Source organism: Populus alba, chromosome 1 (genome assembly GCF_005239225.2).
Source record: "Populus alba chromosome 1, ASM523922v2, whole genome shotgun sequence".
Classification (NCBI taxonomy): Eukaryota; Viridiplantae; Streptophyta; class Magnoliopsida; order Malpighiales; family Salicaceae; genus Populus; species Populus alba.
In genome coordinates this window covers 31,061,158-31,076,688 of record NC_133284.1, presented here as the reverse complement: position 1 = coordinate 31,076,688, position 15,531 = coordinate 31,061,158, and the positions used below count along the sequence as shown (strand labels likewise).

General features: G+C 32.5%; 2 protein-coding genes and 1 non-coding gene across 3 annotated transcripts; 2 read left to right on the top strand and 1 right to left on the bottom strand.

Annotated features, from left to right (window-relative positions):
• The first annotated feature begins 774 nt into the window (after window positions 1-774).
• LOC118047057 (transcription factor MYB83-like) lies at window positions 775-3,990 on the top strand. Its single transcript, XM_035056220.2, is given in 3 exon segments — window positions 775-1,412; window positions 2,652-3,012; window positions 3,014-3,990. Coding segments are annotated over 3 exon segments (984 nt in total). The 5' UTR covers window positions 775-1,116; the 3' UTR covers window positions 3,341-3,990.
• A 1,788-nt stretch (window positions 3,991-5,778) lies between these two features.
• Window positions 5,779-5,860, bottom strand: TRNAS-GCU (transfer RNA serine (anticodon GCU)). The gene has a single exon. It is a non-coding gene; the product is annotated as a tRNA-Ser (tRNA).
• A 4,081-nt stretch (window positions 5,861-9,941) lies between these two features.
• LOC118047055 (uncharacterized) lies at window positions 9,942-12,854 on the top strand. Its single transcript, XM_035056218.2, has 3 exons — window positions 9,942-10,925; window positions 11,982-12,167; window positions 12,278-12,854. The coding sequence occupies exons 1-3, from the start codon at window positions 10,371-10,373 to the stop codon at window positions 12,563-12,565; spliced, it is 1,029 nt and encodes a 342-aa protein (XP_034912109.1). The 5' UTR covers window positions 9,942-10,370; the 3' UTR covers window positions 12,566-12,854.
• Window positions 12,855-15,531: the final 2,677 nt, after the last annotated feature.

Genomic DNA, 15,531 nt, shown 5'->3' with positions numbered 1-15,531 from the left:
TTTTTAAAGGAGTGTTAGGCTCGAGTAAGGTGCTTGAGTCTATTAGAAGTGAAAAATAGATCCTCACATGTTGCCTGGATCCAAGCACGTTGGGCTTAAGCATGGTAATCTAAGCTCATGTGGGTGTTAAGATGCATGCCAAGTACTAAAGGTGCTAAGTAGCACGCCCAACATAGGCTCGAGCTACCATTTTTGAGCCAATATAGATGTGTTTTAGACTTTTTTGGTTTCTCTTAAATTTGAGTTTATCAAAAACTAATATCATTTGCATATGATCTGATCACAACGAGCATTTTAGGCAAAATAAAGTGTTTGTGCTGAAAAAGAAAAGATATCTTCTTGATACATATCATGTTAGTAGGGAAATGAGACTATAATTTGTTTGACAAGCAAGTACTGTTTGGCAGTTAGCTGGCAATAAAGAGGTTGTGGTTGAATGTGATTCACGTTAGGTAGCAATCTTAATCAAGCTCAACAGACAAACATGTAACGAATTTATATGCAACAATAGTTTCGCCCTAGCCAGAAAAAATGTACTAAAAGTACTTGTGCATCTCTTCCCTTTCAATCTCGAGCCACACGTGTTTTAGAAGTATAAACCCAGAGAGAGAGAGAGAGAGAGAGAGAACATTATGTGAAGTGGAAGCAAAATCGTTTCTGTCTCATACACACATTATGATTACCTTGTGAGTGAAGAAAAATGCATCGAAAAAGACAATATATAGAGTCAAAGACAAGAAGACCAACCATTCCTCTCTCTCTCTCTCTCTCTCTAGGAGGGAGATCCCCCTCCTCTCCGTTTTCCACTCTACCCATCAACCAACCACAGACACAAATGCTCTCTCTCTCTCTCTCTTGATTTTTCTCTAAATATTCATATTCATATCCAATAGTCATATTCTTATTCTAAAGCAAACCCCACAACCGTCACAGTCATCATCACTCTTACCACCCCATGAAGCGTCCTCCCTTTTCTCTTTTTTCTTTCTCTAATACTACAAATTAACAATATTTATCATTTACCTATATAGCTCGATCTTATCTCCATCAAACCAGTTCAAGGAGAACAAATTAAGCTCCAGTGCTAGCTAGCCTATCATCAGAGAATCAAACACAATGAGGAAGCCGGATCTAATGGCCAGAGATAGAGTGCCAATCAATAATAATATGAACAGGGCCAAACTTAGAAAGGGCTTATGGTCACCAGAGGAAGATGAGAAGCTCATCAAGTATATGTTAACTAATGGACAAGGGTGCTGGAGTGAAATTGCTAGGAATGCTGGCTTGCAAAGGTGTGGCAAGAGTTGCCGACTGCGATGGATTAACTATTTGAGACCTGACCTCAAGCGTGGCGCATTTTCTCCTCAAGAAGAAGAGCTTATCATTTATTTACACTCCATTCTTGGCAACAGGTATTTTCTTTTTTCTCCGGTCAAACCGAAGTAATGCTATATACTTAATGCTAATGAATTACAAAGCTTAGCCTGATCAATTTAATTATGTTAATGTATAATCTATGGCATCTTTCCCAGCTGCCTGGCATCATTAAGTACTGGCGCTGTTCCATTTTGTACTTACATAAAGATACTCTTGGATCGATCATGGATAAGAAAACAAAGAAAAAATGAATCTACCAATTACTTAAACAATTTACTTAATTTATAACTAGTTAAATTGTAAATTCACAAGATGGAGTAGTATACAAGCTGTAACAAATGTGTAGACAAGGTGGAATAATGTTAATTAATCATTGGTTTCATGATGCGCCTGCATAAAAACCTCCCAGTCATGTGGAAATTAATTAAGTGAATATAATGTATATATAGTAACATTGAACATTTTTGTCTTCCCTTTATATTATTTTCACCTAGCAGAGGCTTTAAGGAATTGTCTATATGTTAAACTACGTATTGATCTCTTTATATATTTACTGGAATCGGACGCCATTGCTCCTAGCTCCAGTGGGTAAATTTGATGCCTCCTCTTCCCTCACATTGTGCTCGGGCTGGCCTTCAGGGCTTTAGGCTACACATGGCTTTAATTTCTTACAATTGGTTGATTTATACGGATCATGAGATAGTTGAACAAAACCATTAACAAATTACGATCTCTTATTTGGAATTTCCAGCTTCATTTAATTTGATCACCTATAAATCATCATGTCTACCCAATTATGGCTGATTATTTCACACAGCACTTATTTTGTGTTCGGGATTTTTGCTGGGGGCGGAGGGGGTTGGGGATTTTGGCTTATCTCTAAGTCAATGCAAACAGGTCCCATGGCTATAAACATTTTTACCAACGGAAAAACTCAAATGAACTGTTCTGAAAAAACCCTCCCCGCGCACCAAAAACAAAAAGAAACGCATTGATCACATTTTGCTTTCTTTTTCAAGGCTTTCCTTTCTGCCTGGTAGAATTAGTTCAGAAACAACAGGGAAAAAAGGAAGAAAATATTCTGACAAGTAGGAATTACAAATAAGCGTGTGCTCTACATTCCACTTACAGTTTTCACCCCTATATATAATAATATATATATATATCAATCAACATGCATGCGTTTCTATGCAAGAAGCTTACTTATGTATATAGTTTGTAATTGTATATGTGGATTATGTGTTCGTTATAATCATGTATTTTGAACAATGCAGGTGGTCCCAAATTGCGGCGCGTCTTCCAGGAAGGACAGACAACGAAATAAAGAACTTTTGGAATTCCACATTAAAGAAAAGATTCAAGATGAACAGCACTTCCACATCCTCACCAAACGATAGTAATGATTCATCAGAACCTAGAGATCATGTCGTAGGAAATATCATGCCCATGCATGATCATGACGTTATGACTCTATGCAAGGACTCATCTTCCTCACCATCTATATCCATGCATGGTGTGGTCACAGGCAACCAATTTGACCCCTTCACGGTGCTCAGTAACCGCTATGATGTGAGTGGCGCAGCAAGTTTATTTGACATGTCCACATGCCTAACACAGGTGGGTATGGGAGACGGATTTTAATGGTGATCATTATGGGATTTTGGAGGATAATAATAAAATAGGGCTAGAAAGTGATCTTTCTCTTCCGCCACTCGAGAGCAGAAGCATTGAAGAGAATAATGCAGAGAGTAATAACAGAGTTGGCGTGAAAAGCAGCGGCAACGACAACCACCACTTTGATAGTACTTGCTTCAATAATACTGATCAGAGATTTAAAGTAGAGGACATGTTGGGGCTTGAAAATCATTGGCAAGGAGAAAACGTGAGAATGGGAGAATGGGATCTGGAAGGTTTAATGGAAAACATATCTTCCTTTCCTTTCCTTGATTTCCAAGTTTCATAACAGGCTACACTTACCCCCCCCCCAAAAAAAAAAAAAAAAAAAACAAGAAGAAGAAGAAAAAGAAAAAAACCCTTTCCATTCTCTCTCAAAAAAGCTACCCTAGCTATCCATACTATTTCCTAGGAATTTTTGCGCATATATACTTTTAATTTGGTTCATTCCGGAAAAGTTTTTTTTTTTTTTTTTTTTAATTTCGGTTTTTTTTCTTTGGTCATTCTAACGTACCTGCTCTTTCTACGAACCTTTGTTTCTTTCAGCCGTGAAAGAAGTTTATACGTGAATGCTTCTTTATTGTCAGTGAGACATGCAATAAGAGAATTGCAGAGTGGAGATTAGGGGTGGAAAGAGATTCTTCGTTTGTTAGTGGGATCATCGGTTTCTTTTCGAGGCACTTTGGGCCATTTCCTGGAACGAGCAGTTGCAGCCATGATCATCGTTACCTTGAAGACAAATGTGAATAGAGAGGTAGCAGAAATTCAAAGGTAAATATCTGGTGACTTGTAGTCGTACGGACGAATTTGAAAAGGAAATAATGTGGGCGTGAAGGTTGTTGTTAGTGGAGATGATGAGATGGATAATGTAATACACTTTATGCAAACAATTATAGTTCTAATAACGGACCGGCCTGATTGAAGGCACGAGTTTTGATTGATTCATTAAATTAACTAGATTAAAAATACAATTTTAAAATTAAAATGAAGTTGCTTTATAAAAAATAAAACAATAAATATAAATATAAAAATAAATGGATTTACTGTCAGCTCTTGTCGGGTCAATCAGGTTAATTTATTGGGTTAGTCGGGTCAATCGGGTTAACCTGCCAGGTTACACGGGTCACATTAGGTTTTTTTTACCCTTTTTTTTTTTTTTTCAATTCAGTTCCAATTCTATTTTAGTTGTGGATCTTGAATCGTCAAGTAAGGCTGAATTTCAAAACAATACAAATAATATACATCAATTAATACGAAACAAGTTACACACAGTCAAAGATTCTTTCTCTAACGTTTCATGTGTAAATTAATAGGTGCTACGTACTGCTAAAATTAAATTATTATTATTAATGGGAGGCCTGGTGAACTTCAATCTATCCATCAGGATGTAATCCTAAGTTACTTAAATCGGACATCAATTCATCACTCGGCAATTAAATTAAAATACACTCACTTTTGACTCAATTTTTTTTAAAAAAGTTCTCTGTATAATTAAACGAATTTCAATATAACGTTGTCTTTTTCAGAAATGCAGAGCAATGTCTCTGCGTGATCAAAATTAGCTAAAGTTTCTACATACGAACCATTTCAATATGGATCTTACAATAATCTAAAGAATTTCAACTAGTTGTTGAAGCATGCGTTTTAAGAATGACGTAAGTTATTATCAGATTTAATAATTTTGTTGACAAATTTTTTTTATTAGTTTTGGTACTTATAATATGTTCAGTATGCTATATTATCAGCGGGTTTATAAACAAAAATAATCCTTTAAAAATTTATGGTATATTGATAACTCTCTCAATAATAAAAATATATTGATAAACTTATTAATTGACAAAATGTGTCAAAAACTTTTACCGGTTTTATTTTCTTGATATCTTTATTGGTAAATTTAATATATTATCAATAAAAAAAACTACATATAATATCATCAGTGTATTTATTTATTCGTTGATATATCAATTAATAAATATAACATATTATCAATTAATATAATATCATTTGTAATTTTTATTGGTGAATTAATAGTAACATCAATGATATTTATAGTAATTTCTTTTTTAATTCTCTCTTGAATGTATTGATAAAGTTATTTATTTTTAAATATTTTAATTATATATATGAAAAATATTTTAATTTTCACTTTAAATTTTTTTTACTACAAAAACATGTCAAAAAAAATTATATATTAAAAATAAAAATATTTAACCTTTTCTACGGGTCTAAATATCTAGTAATTAAAAGCTAAATATGGAGACTTCTAGAAGGAACGGTAGAGACTGATGGTGGCATGGGAGTCACTTAGCTACAAGCTCATCGAGTACGAGCCAATAGGCATGCAGTTAATTAAAATTTTAAAAACTAAAAGCTTTTATATACACCGTTGCTTGTTTTTGTGTATGAAAAAAAAAAAAAACTTTGTTTAAGTTCCAAAAACACAAAGAAAAAAGAAAACTTATATTGCGATTTTGTTTGATGTGTCAAATTGTGAATATGAACTTTCGTTGATTAATTAGAGAAATTAAATAAACTGTGAAGATACGTTTCTCAGACTCATTTGATCCCAAAAGTCAAAAAAATTAGTTTAGCTATATAATGAGGCTAAGGATCTGTAGGGTTTGACGACATAAGTTCACCCAATCCATCTCATCATCAACCGGAGTGAAAATCAACCACCAGTTATTTCCTTTTTTTTTTAAAAAAAAAAAAAGTATAAAATAATTGCGACGCCTGAGAGATTCGAACTCTCGCGGGGAAACCCCATGTACTTAGCAGGCACACGCCTTAACCACTCGGCCAAAGCGTCGCTACATGACATGCCAAGTACGATACTTTTATTTATCGTAAGACATTTTCTACAAGGCCATATCTAACAAGGCCTATCCCGAAGAAAGTAATGGAAGCCGGAAAGTTGCTAGCCTGGCAGGGCCCTTTAAGGAAGCGTTCCCATTAAATTCAATTTTTTATTTTTATTTTTTGTTAAAATTTAATGTGGTTTGTATTTTTTTGGATCGTTTTTGATATGCTGATGTCAAAAAATAATTTTTAAAAAATAAAAAAAAATCATTAACATGCATTTCGGCATGAAAAGTTATTTGAAAAGCAATCGCTATCACACTATTAAATACACTCTAAGTGTCTATAAGCTGCTCATGAGGTCATGAGCATAGCCCCTGGATCATATATAAAATTATAGTAAAATTATTTTTTAAAGTAATTTTTTATTTAAAAAATATATTAAAATAATATATTTTTTATTTAAAAAAATTATTTTTGATATTAATACATAGAAATAATATGAAAATATTAAAAAAAAATCAATTTGAAGTAATAAAATAAAACTTTTTTTAATTTTTGAGCACCCTTTTATTTTTTATTTTGTAATTACTTTTGTTTGTAGTCATCTTGTTCTCCACTTCATGAAATTTCCAGTACTTGGCGTATCCATTGTCAAGACAAGCATGTTCTTGCTGAATTTGATCGATCAGGGCAGATTAGCACATCACATTACTAAAAGAATAGAGATAGCATTCATCTCTCTGTCTAAACAATTTTAGGGGGAGAGAAAAAGAATTAGTAAGCCCGATTTTGCATTCCAGATCTTCCCTGAAGGTCACGACAACTTTTGAGAGTATGGTCTAGATGTCCAATATGCATCAAGAGGGAAGCTTCTTTTTATTTTATTATTTTTTTGAGGGAGTGAGGTTCAGGTGGTGAAGGGTAGGGATGTTAGTTTAATTTGAATTAGATAGATACGACTTGAATAAATATATATTTTTTGAATTGGATGGATAATAAATCGAATGTTTATTTTATCAAACCTCACTTGAAATCCACCTAAACATTACTTGAAATATATATATATATAAGTTTATTACCTGATAAATAATAAATAGGATATCAATATTGAAAAAATTTAACTCATGAATATCCATTATCATTTCTTAATGAAGAGTGATATTATTAATAAATAATTTAATGAAGCTAATTATACATAATGCTAAAGGTGTGGGGGAACTTACTATTCACCCACATCCATAGCACTATGGATTACAATAGTAATTGATAGTGTTTTTTTTTTTGTTACTTTTTTGTCATTTTTTTTTAAAATTTTTTTTTTCACTTTTTTTAAAAAAATTTATTATTTATTATTTTTAATATTGATGTAATTAAAAATTAAGTTTTGTAATTTATTTTTTTTTGTTCTGTCTTTTTACAGGGTTAAAATAGTTTATCTATTTTCTAAGGTAACTCAAGTTGTTCTGGTTTACAAGTTTGATGGAATTTTTTTTTAATTGAACTTAACTTTGTTATCGTTTATTCCATATAATTAAAAACAATAGTTTCAGAAAAAAAAAATCATTATACATAAAGTTAAAATATGTGGGGAAAGTACAGTAGCTTTCCTCACATGTTAGTGTGGATTGCTACAGTACTTCCCTTTCTTTTGTTTTTATTTATTTTTTTTAAATTATCTTTGTCAATTTTAATTTTTTAATATTGAGCTGGTTAAACTATATTGTTTTTTTATTTTTTAAAATTATATTTGTTGATTTTATTTTTTTAATATTGAGCTAATTGAGAATTTAATTATGTAATTTTTTTTTCCTTTAAAACATTGTTGATTGCTAAAGTGTTTCTCCAAATATTTTTTTTTATTTTTTTTTTCAAAATTATCTATGTTGATTTTATTTTTTAATATTGAACTTGTTAAGAATTACAGTTAAAATATGAAGGGAAACCACCATAACTTTCCTTGCAAATTACTGTGGATTGCTACATGTGTTTTTTCCCATATGATTTGTTTTTTTCTAAAATTGTCTTTTTTCAATTTTATTTTTTAAAATATTAAGATGATTAAGAATTACAATTACAAGTAAATACAAGTAAGGTTAAATCATATGGGGAAAACGCTGTAGCTTTCCTCACAAAACACTGGATTGCTAAAGTTTTTCCTCGCATGGTTTTTTTTTCTAATTTCTTTTGTGTTTTTTTTTTTAAAATTTTTTTTTTTTCAAAAATTATCTTTGTCGATTTGTCTTTTTTTTAATATTGAACTAGTTAGAATTTAACTTTGTAATAAAGCTTAATAATATGAGAAAAACACTGTAGCTTTTTTTACAAAACATTGTGGATTACTACTATGTCTCTCCACATGGTTTTTTTTTCTTATGATTTTTTTCAAAATTGTCTGTCAATTTTATTTTTTTTAATATTAAACTGATTGAGAATTAGAATTAAAAGTAATTACAAATAAGGTTAAATTATGTAAGGAAGCAACATAGTTTTTAATCACAAAACATTGTGAATTACTATAGTGTTGCAAACATGGTTTTCTTTTCCTTTTTTTTTGTTATATATTTTTTAAAATTATCTCTGTCAATTTTATTTTTTTAATATTTTGTTAATTAAGAATTTAACTTTGTAATTTTTTTTCTTTAAAACACTGTGAATTGCTGCAGTGTTTTTCCATGTTATTTTTTATGATTTTTTTCAAAATTATCATTGTCAATTTTGTTTTTTTGAATATTGAGTTAGTTAAGAATTATAATTAAAATAAAGCCAAATCATATAGGAAAAGCGTTGTAGTTTCTCTCACAAAATACTATGGATTGCTACAGTATTTCTATAAATGGGTTTTTTATGATTTTTTTTCTAAAATTATCTTTGTTAATTTTTATTGGGAAAAACAATGTAGTTTTCCTTCCAAAAATTATTTTTATCAATTTTTTTAATATTAAGTTGGTACATAATTTAGCTTTGTAATTTATTTTTTTTATTAATAAAAAAGCTAAATCATGTGGGGAAAATATTATATCTTTTCTCACAAAACACTGTAGATTGCTATAAATCATTTTGTTCAGTCTCTAAATTTTTAATCACAAACACAATTTTTTTTTTTGTCATAAAATATTTAGCTCAATCATTCCTTCGATTTTTATTATTTATTTAATGTTAATTCATAATTATAATATTATTAAATATATTTATTTTATAAACTCGTGCCAATGTGTGAGCATACCTCTCGTATAAATCTAGAGGAGGAACTAATACTATCCTCGAGAAAAACGAAAATAAACTACAGGAGGTCCCCAGTTGATTGAGTTTTGAACAAGAAAGATTTATACAACATTTTTGGATGTGACGATGATGATGACAACAGTAGCAACAGCAATCCATAACGTCGTGCTATAAAAGCAACAGCTACTCAAATATATTATCTATCAACTTTCACACTATAACCTCAATCATCACCATATCTGGGAACTCTTGTATTTCAATCCATCATCTCTTCAAAAGCAAGGGATATATTCCATCAAAATTTGCACAGTATATATGCGGGGTAAGAAATCTACAGTCTCTTTTCTTTATTGAAAAATGCCTTTTGGATCCGCTTTTTGGCCAAGACAGGAGCTTTTGCACATGAAAAAAAACGAAAAAAAGAAGAAAAGAACACAATTAAAAAGAGAGGAAGGCAATGCTAAAGCGTGCTTACTTTGCCATCGTTCCTAGGATGTCATGGTAAAAGAGAGACGATTCGGTGTAAAGCAAATAAGCACTCTAGGGAGACGAGGCCCCCGCAATTAACGGTTTTTTATTCTTACTATAATCTTTCGGCAGGAATGATGATGGTGGAGCCAGGAATTATAATATTGTGTCCTTAAAACGAAAAAGAATTACATGAAATTGATTTTGTTAATTACCTAGCTAGCTAGCATTTATATTTTCAATAGCGTGCTTGCTTTGTCATCGTTCCTAGGATGTCTTGTTGCTTTTTGGATATTCATCGAGAGAAACAAGTTCTGTTGCGTCTTATAGTATGTGAGTCGTCGTTCTTTGTATTTGATGATTAATCTTTGTGTTTATACTTGGCTTAATTAATTGTTTGTTTATAGTCTTAAACCCTTATTTTAACGTTGTTTTTTTCATAAATCTCTGTGTGTCCCTCATTGAAAGGTAATCGTGGACTTGGAAAATCGCCGAACTTATTTTAAATTAAGAAGATGATAGTCAAATGACACTTTTCTCTTTTGAGCGATGAATTATCCAATTTATCATCATTCTTCGCATCTTTAATTGTAAATTTATATTACTTTCACAAGCCAAAAGAAATCTCTGTAATCATCCATGGCCTAATCCACCAAAGAGAAAGTGATTATTAAGCTTAGGGTATACTCACAAACTAGCCAAAGCAAAAGCACAAGCAAGGGAGCATCCTTTAATATTGTCTGTCAAGGTTAAAACCTCCATCTCTTGTCAGAAACACCCACCTCTATCTCCTCCACTTTCTTACACACACACAACACTCACTCTCGATGCCAGCACAGGTTCATAGAATGGACAGTGGAGACCAAGAAACCTTGTTTCAATCCTACCCATGTGCATACTATGTTCAAAGTCCATCTACCATCTCCCATGCAAACAGTGCAGATATCAAGACCAATAATAATATTATCGAATCCACATTCCATTCACCAACAAGATCCGATACTATACTCATAAACAAGAACCCTGAGGTCTCAAGGTTCACCCTCTCTCGCTACTCGTCCTCCCGTGGATCAAACAACTCTTTCCTCATTGAGAAGAAGGTTAGTGAGCCCGAGAACAATGAGGTAAATCGTTTGATCATTGTTGATGGTCATGGATTTAACGGTGATGGTGGTTATGAAGAGGAAGGGATGGAAGAAGATGAGGATTTTTATTATGATAAGAGAGGTGGATGGTGGTGGAGATACTGTTCTTTTAGGAGGAGTTCTTCATGTGCATGGGTTTCTTTGCAAGTATTTTGGAGACTTGTGTTGAGTTTGTGTGTTGCTTTGCTTGTTTTTTACGCTGCTACAAAACCTCCACCACCTAAGACGTCAATCAAGGTACGTACATGATCTTTTCTCTCCTCTTGATCTTTAACGTAAACGTACGTTACCATCTAACAGAGAAGAGAATCTAATTTATCATTTTTCTATTTTTGATTGATCACATCATGGGAATTTAGATGATCTTGTAAAACGTAAGTTCTTTCCAAATAACCTAAGACACACACTTCCCAGTTCTTAATTTAGCGTAAGTTTTTGCATAGAAAAGGAACTAACCTGAGATTCCATCAGTTTCCCCGAAAAGAAAAGACAAACAGTTCGTCATGTTATCACAGCAAAATGGTATTTGTAGCAGCCTACTTAAATAGCGATAGGTCCATGAATGCTCCTCTTTAAAGCTTTGCTAAAATTAGAAGCCTTATAGCCACTAACTAGCCCGTACTTTCCTCGAACAGCTTCCACAATACAAAAAATAAATTTATGACCCAATTCGAGCTAGAAGCTCCTTTTTGTCTTGTCTTTTCTTTTCTTTTTGAGTTTTTGGTGCTCTTTTCTCAAAGAAGTTTAGTAAAATTCCATAATAACTCCCCTAAGGTTGGAGTTTGCTAAACAATTAATCCTAAGGTTGAAGTGATCATTAGATAGCTTAAAAATCTACCAAAGATTTAATTAAGCCATAGGCCTCAGCCTGAATCATATCTTCGCTTTGGGCCTAGGTATAACCTATCACATAGCGAAATGAGTTTCATGATCAAGGCATCACTGTGGTTTTGGATCAAACGAGCAGCCTGCTACCAAAAAGGGCCCATTTTCAGATCCCCTTTCTGTTACACACAATATCAATAATTCAACACCAATTTCTTTGCCTTGGCAAAAAGAATTTTTCGACACTGAGCAAAGTGTAAAAATAATAAAAAAGCTATCAGTAGGTCTTAATGCAAAAATAAAGCTATTCGTAATTTTACGCTTTTTGTAACAGGCACTTGCCAACTATTTTTATAAGACAAATTACATGTAGCTTGAAAGATGGGACTGGTTATTAGAGAATTAGATAAACCTGTATCAGATTCTTAACTTCACTCTGGATCAAAAGTCAAGAAAATTTTGATGCAGATAGCGGGAATTCGGCTATTTGGACTAGCGGAAGGAGTAGACGGCTCTGGTGTTACGACTAAGATCCTGAACTGCAACTGTTCCATTGACCTATTGATAGAAAACAAGTCTAAGCTCTTTGGCCTTCATCTTCAACCTCCAGTTTTGGATATGTCATTCGGTCACCTCATTTTCGCAACATCCCGTGTATGATATGCGACTCAATACAATCCTATGAACCATTTTTTCGAAATTCAATTTCTGCGTTTATAATGCAACGGGTTATAATGCAGTGTTTGTTGTTTGTAACTTGGCAGGGCTCAAAACTATATGCTCAGAGCCATGGTTCAACGTTGTTCCAATTGTTTGTGGGAACCAGGAACAAACCGATGTATGGTGCTGGAACAAATATGCAGGACATGCTAGAATCAGAAAATGGATTGCCGATAGTGATTCGAGTGAGCTTCAGATCAAATTTTCGAGTAGTTTGGAATCTTATCAAGCCTGAATTCCACCACCGGGCTGTGTGTCTATTAGTCCTTGATGATGCATATGACAAGAAGCACCGTACCCAAGTATATAATAGCACCTGCACTATGTCTTGATGATCCTGGTTGCTGTTGCGCAGTGTTCAAAATTCTTCATGTGCTGGAAAATGTGAGGATTAAAGATCAGAGAAATATAAACGGTAAGAAACGTGTTCGTAAGCACAACGCAAGATCTACCGATATGTTTCATGTGTAGACATAACTGTAATTAAGGAAAGATCGAGAGTCATGCAAAGAATTAGTGGGAGATTCTCAATTATACACTTGTGTCAGTGCGTGAACACTCAGGTTGCTTGAGTTTAGATGCCTGCATTAACACTTCGGAAGATTTCTCTCTGCTTTATGATCCTAGCTCCAAAATTTGTGTCGAACCTGAAGATGTTTGTAGACAAACTCCAGCAGGACTAAAACTTAAGAAAGATGATATGTTTACTAGAAGAAAACCTGATTTGACTTAATTCATGACTAACCTAAGTTACAAATCCATCACAATTTACTCCAAGACAGAGTTAATCCAAGATAAAGATGATTAAAAGGTAATCATTTTTTCCTTGTAAAATGCCCAATTGTATACAAGATATTCCTTTCTGAGTCCAGTTGCAAGACAGTAAGTTGGGAGGGCACCAAACATAAGCATATACCTGAGTTAAATCATGGATATTTTTGTTGAACAAAAGTTCTCCTTGAGCACTAAAATCTAAATGCCATGCTAACAAAATCAGTGTACAATTCAGGTAAGATCGCACTAAAAAAACAGCTTTGTTTTCTGAATAATTTAAAAAAATGATATCTTTTTATAATTAGTTAAAAAAAATAATGACTAACCCAGTATACCTAATTGTCAACCACCTCCCTCTTCATTTTTTACATATGCAAACTTGCCCTATAAAATTATTTTATGACTTTTGTGGGTCTATTAGAGAAGGTAAAGAATCAACATGTACTATTGTGATTACTGGTGCTAGAAACTAGATGGTAACAATAACTAAAAACAGTAATTGTACGCTCGATTTTAATAAGCCTAAGAAACTTGTCAAAGACAAAAAAAATTATCCACCCATTAAGGTTCAGCTGACCTAGATCCAACTTGTAATATTTAAAAATCTCCCTCACAAATCCTTGGAGATTGAAGGAATATAATAACACATATGTAAAAAGGGTTGCAATTTCAAATTGATTCTAGACATAGCCTAATATCAGTTTGCTGATACAATACGTTGTAACATGCATTTAAGTTATGTACTCTCTTGGCTTCCAACCATTAGCAAACGCCACATCCTTTATACATAAGGTGTCAGAAGAATCATCCTAAGGGACCTAACATAGCCTTTCTCTCTCTTGAGGCTCCCAAGAAATAACAAGAGAATAACTTTTTCGACAAGGAGACCTACTTTTCGCTTATTAGAGGTGGATGTTAAGGTTTCACTATCTAGTTTTAGAGCCCAATTTGATGGATCCATATCCCCTACTACTTTCTCTAATTTCAGGTTGGAACCTAGACTCCTCACCAGAGGCAACAATATTCTTATTTCTATGGTCAGATCTGCTTTTTTATGTGTCTATTTTGATGTTTAAAAAGAAAGGGAAGAAAAAAGCTTTCTGGTAAGAAATACCTAAAAAGATATTTTTATTCTCATGCTCGATAAAAACTAACTCAGTGATTCTTCAACAAAATTATTTTTCAAAAGTTACTAAGAGTTAAAATATAAAATATAAAAAGATGGAAGCAAGAATAACTAGGGTTATAAAGGAAATAACATTTCACTCTCACCATTGAATGAATGACCTTTTTATGTCATCTTAGATCTCTAGAAATCTACTCAATTACTATATTGAATGCACGCCAAAATAGGATACCTTTTTTTAATGAAGACAGGTCACCTGGCTACAACAAATTTAAACATTTCTGTGTAAGGTAGACAAATCTCATGGGGAAGGTAAAAGTCTCTTATTGATAGGATAAACAACTCTTAGGTAAAGATTATATATATATAAAAAGACAAGATGATAACCCAATGTACCCAGGCTTGGTAAAATACCAATCCCCAATTAATGGTCTAGGTTTGCTTCAAGGCCTAATATTATAGGGCTTAACTATGCACTGAGTCCAAATACATGTGAGTCTGATGAGCTGATAGATCTAATATTCTTGGACTCAACTATGTGATGAGCCCAAATATATGTGTGTTTGGGGGGATGCTAAACCCAATATCTTTGGACTTAATTACATGTAATATTTTTTGGGCATATGAGCCTGATAAGCTCTTAGACCTAACATTCTTAGACTTGGTATCTTACTAAGCCTAAAGGGAAATAGGCCTAACAATCTTTCTAGGCCTTATATTGGGCCATAAGAATTCATTTAATTGTTCTTATGACGTTCAACCTAAAATGTTAAAGTCAATGATATTCATTCCTTTACACTTCTAAGTGTATAAAAGTTTTATAAGAACCCATCACATTTGTATTAATATTAATGACGTGTAAGAGATATTTATCCACCAGTTAATGTTATTAGAAAGAAATTATTTTTTAGCTTCTCCTCCCTTTAAAAGGACATGATTCATGAGTTATATATACAATGCACATCCTTCAAATGTCAAGCTCAAAATCTCTCTCTCTCTCTCTCTCTCTCTCTATATATATATATATATATATATATATATATATATATTCAAAGCATCTCTTTCTAGATATTTAATTAAATATCAAAAAATTCTTAAATCTATCGAATGAAATTTTTTGCAGATACTAGTCATTAACTACCTTGGCTTATCAGGCTTCAGGAATTGTCTACTAGCCATCTTATCTAGGAAAAATATATTAAATTGCTAAAATAAAAAAAATTAATTGTCTATCTAATACATAAATATTACTTGAATTTTTTTAGAATATCATGAAATGCTTTTCATCGTAGTAATTGCCAAATAAAAGGTGGAGGGAGCAACACCAAATGGACCTGAAAAGATTGATTAAGACATCTTCAAGCACTATGATCTGATTATTAGGAATAAATTTCAATA

Excerpts from the sequence above, each read along its gene's own strand:
- LOC118047055 (XM_035056218.2), top strand. The coding sequence starts at position 10,371 with ATGCCAGCACAGGTTCATAGAATGGACAGTGGAGACCAAGAAACCTTG. Across the intron at positions 10,926-11,981 it reads CACCTAAGACGTCAATCAAG|ATAGCGGGAATTCGGCTATT; the intron begins GTACGTACATGA and ends ATTTTGATGCAG. Across the intron at positions 12,168-12,277 it reads TCATTTTCGCAACATCCCGT|GGCTCAAAACTATATGCTCA; the intron begins GTATGATATGCG and ends GTAACTTGGCAG.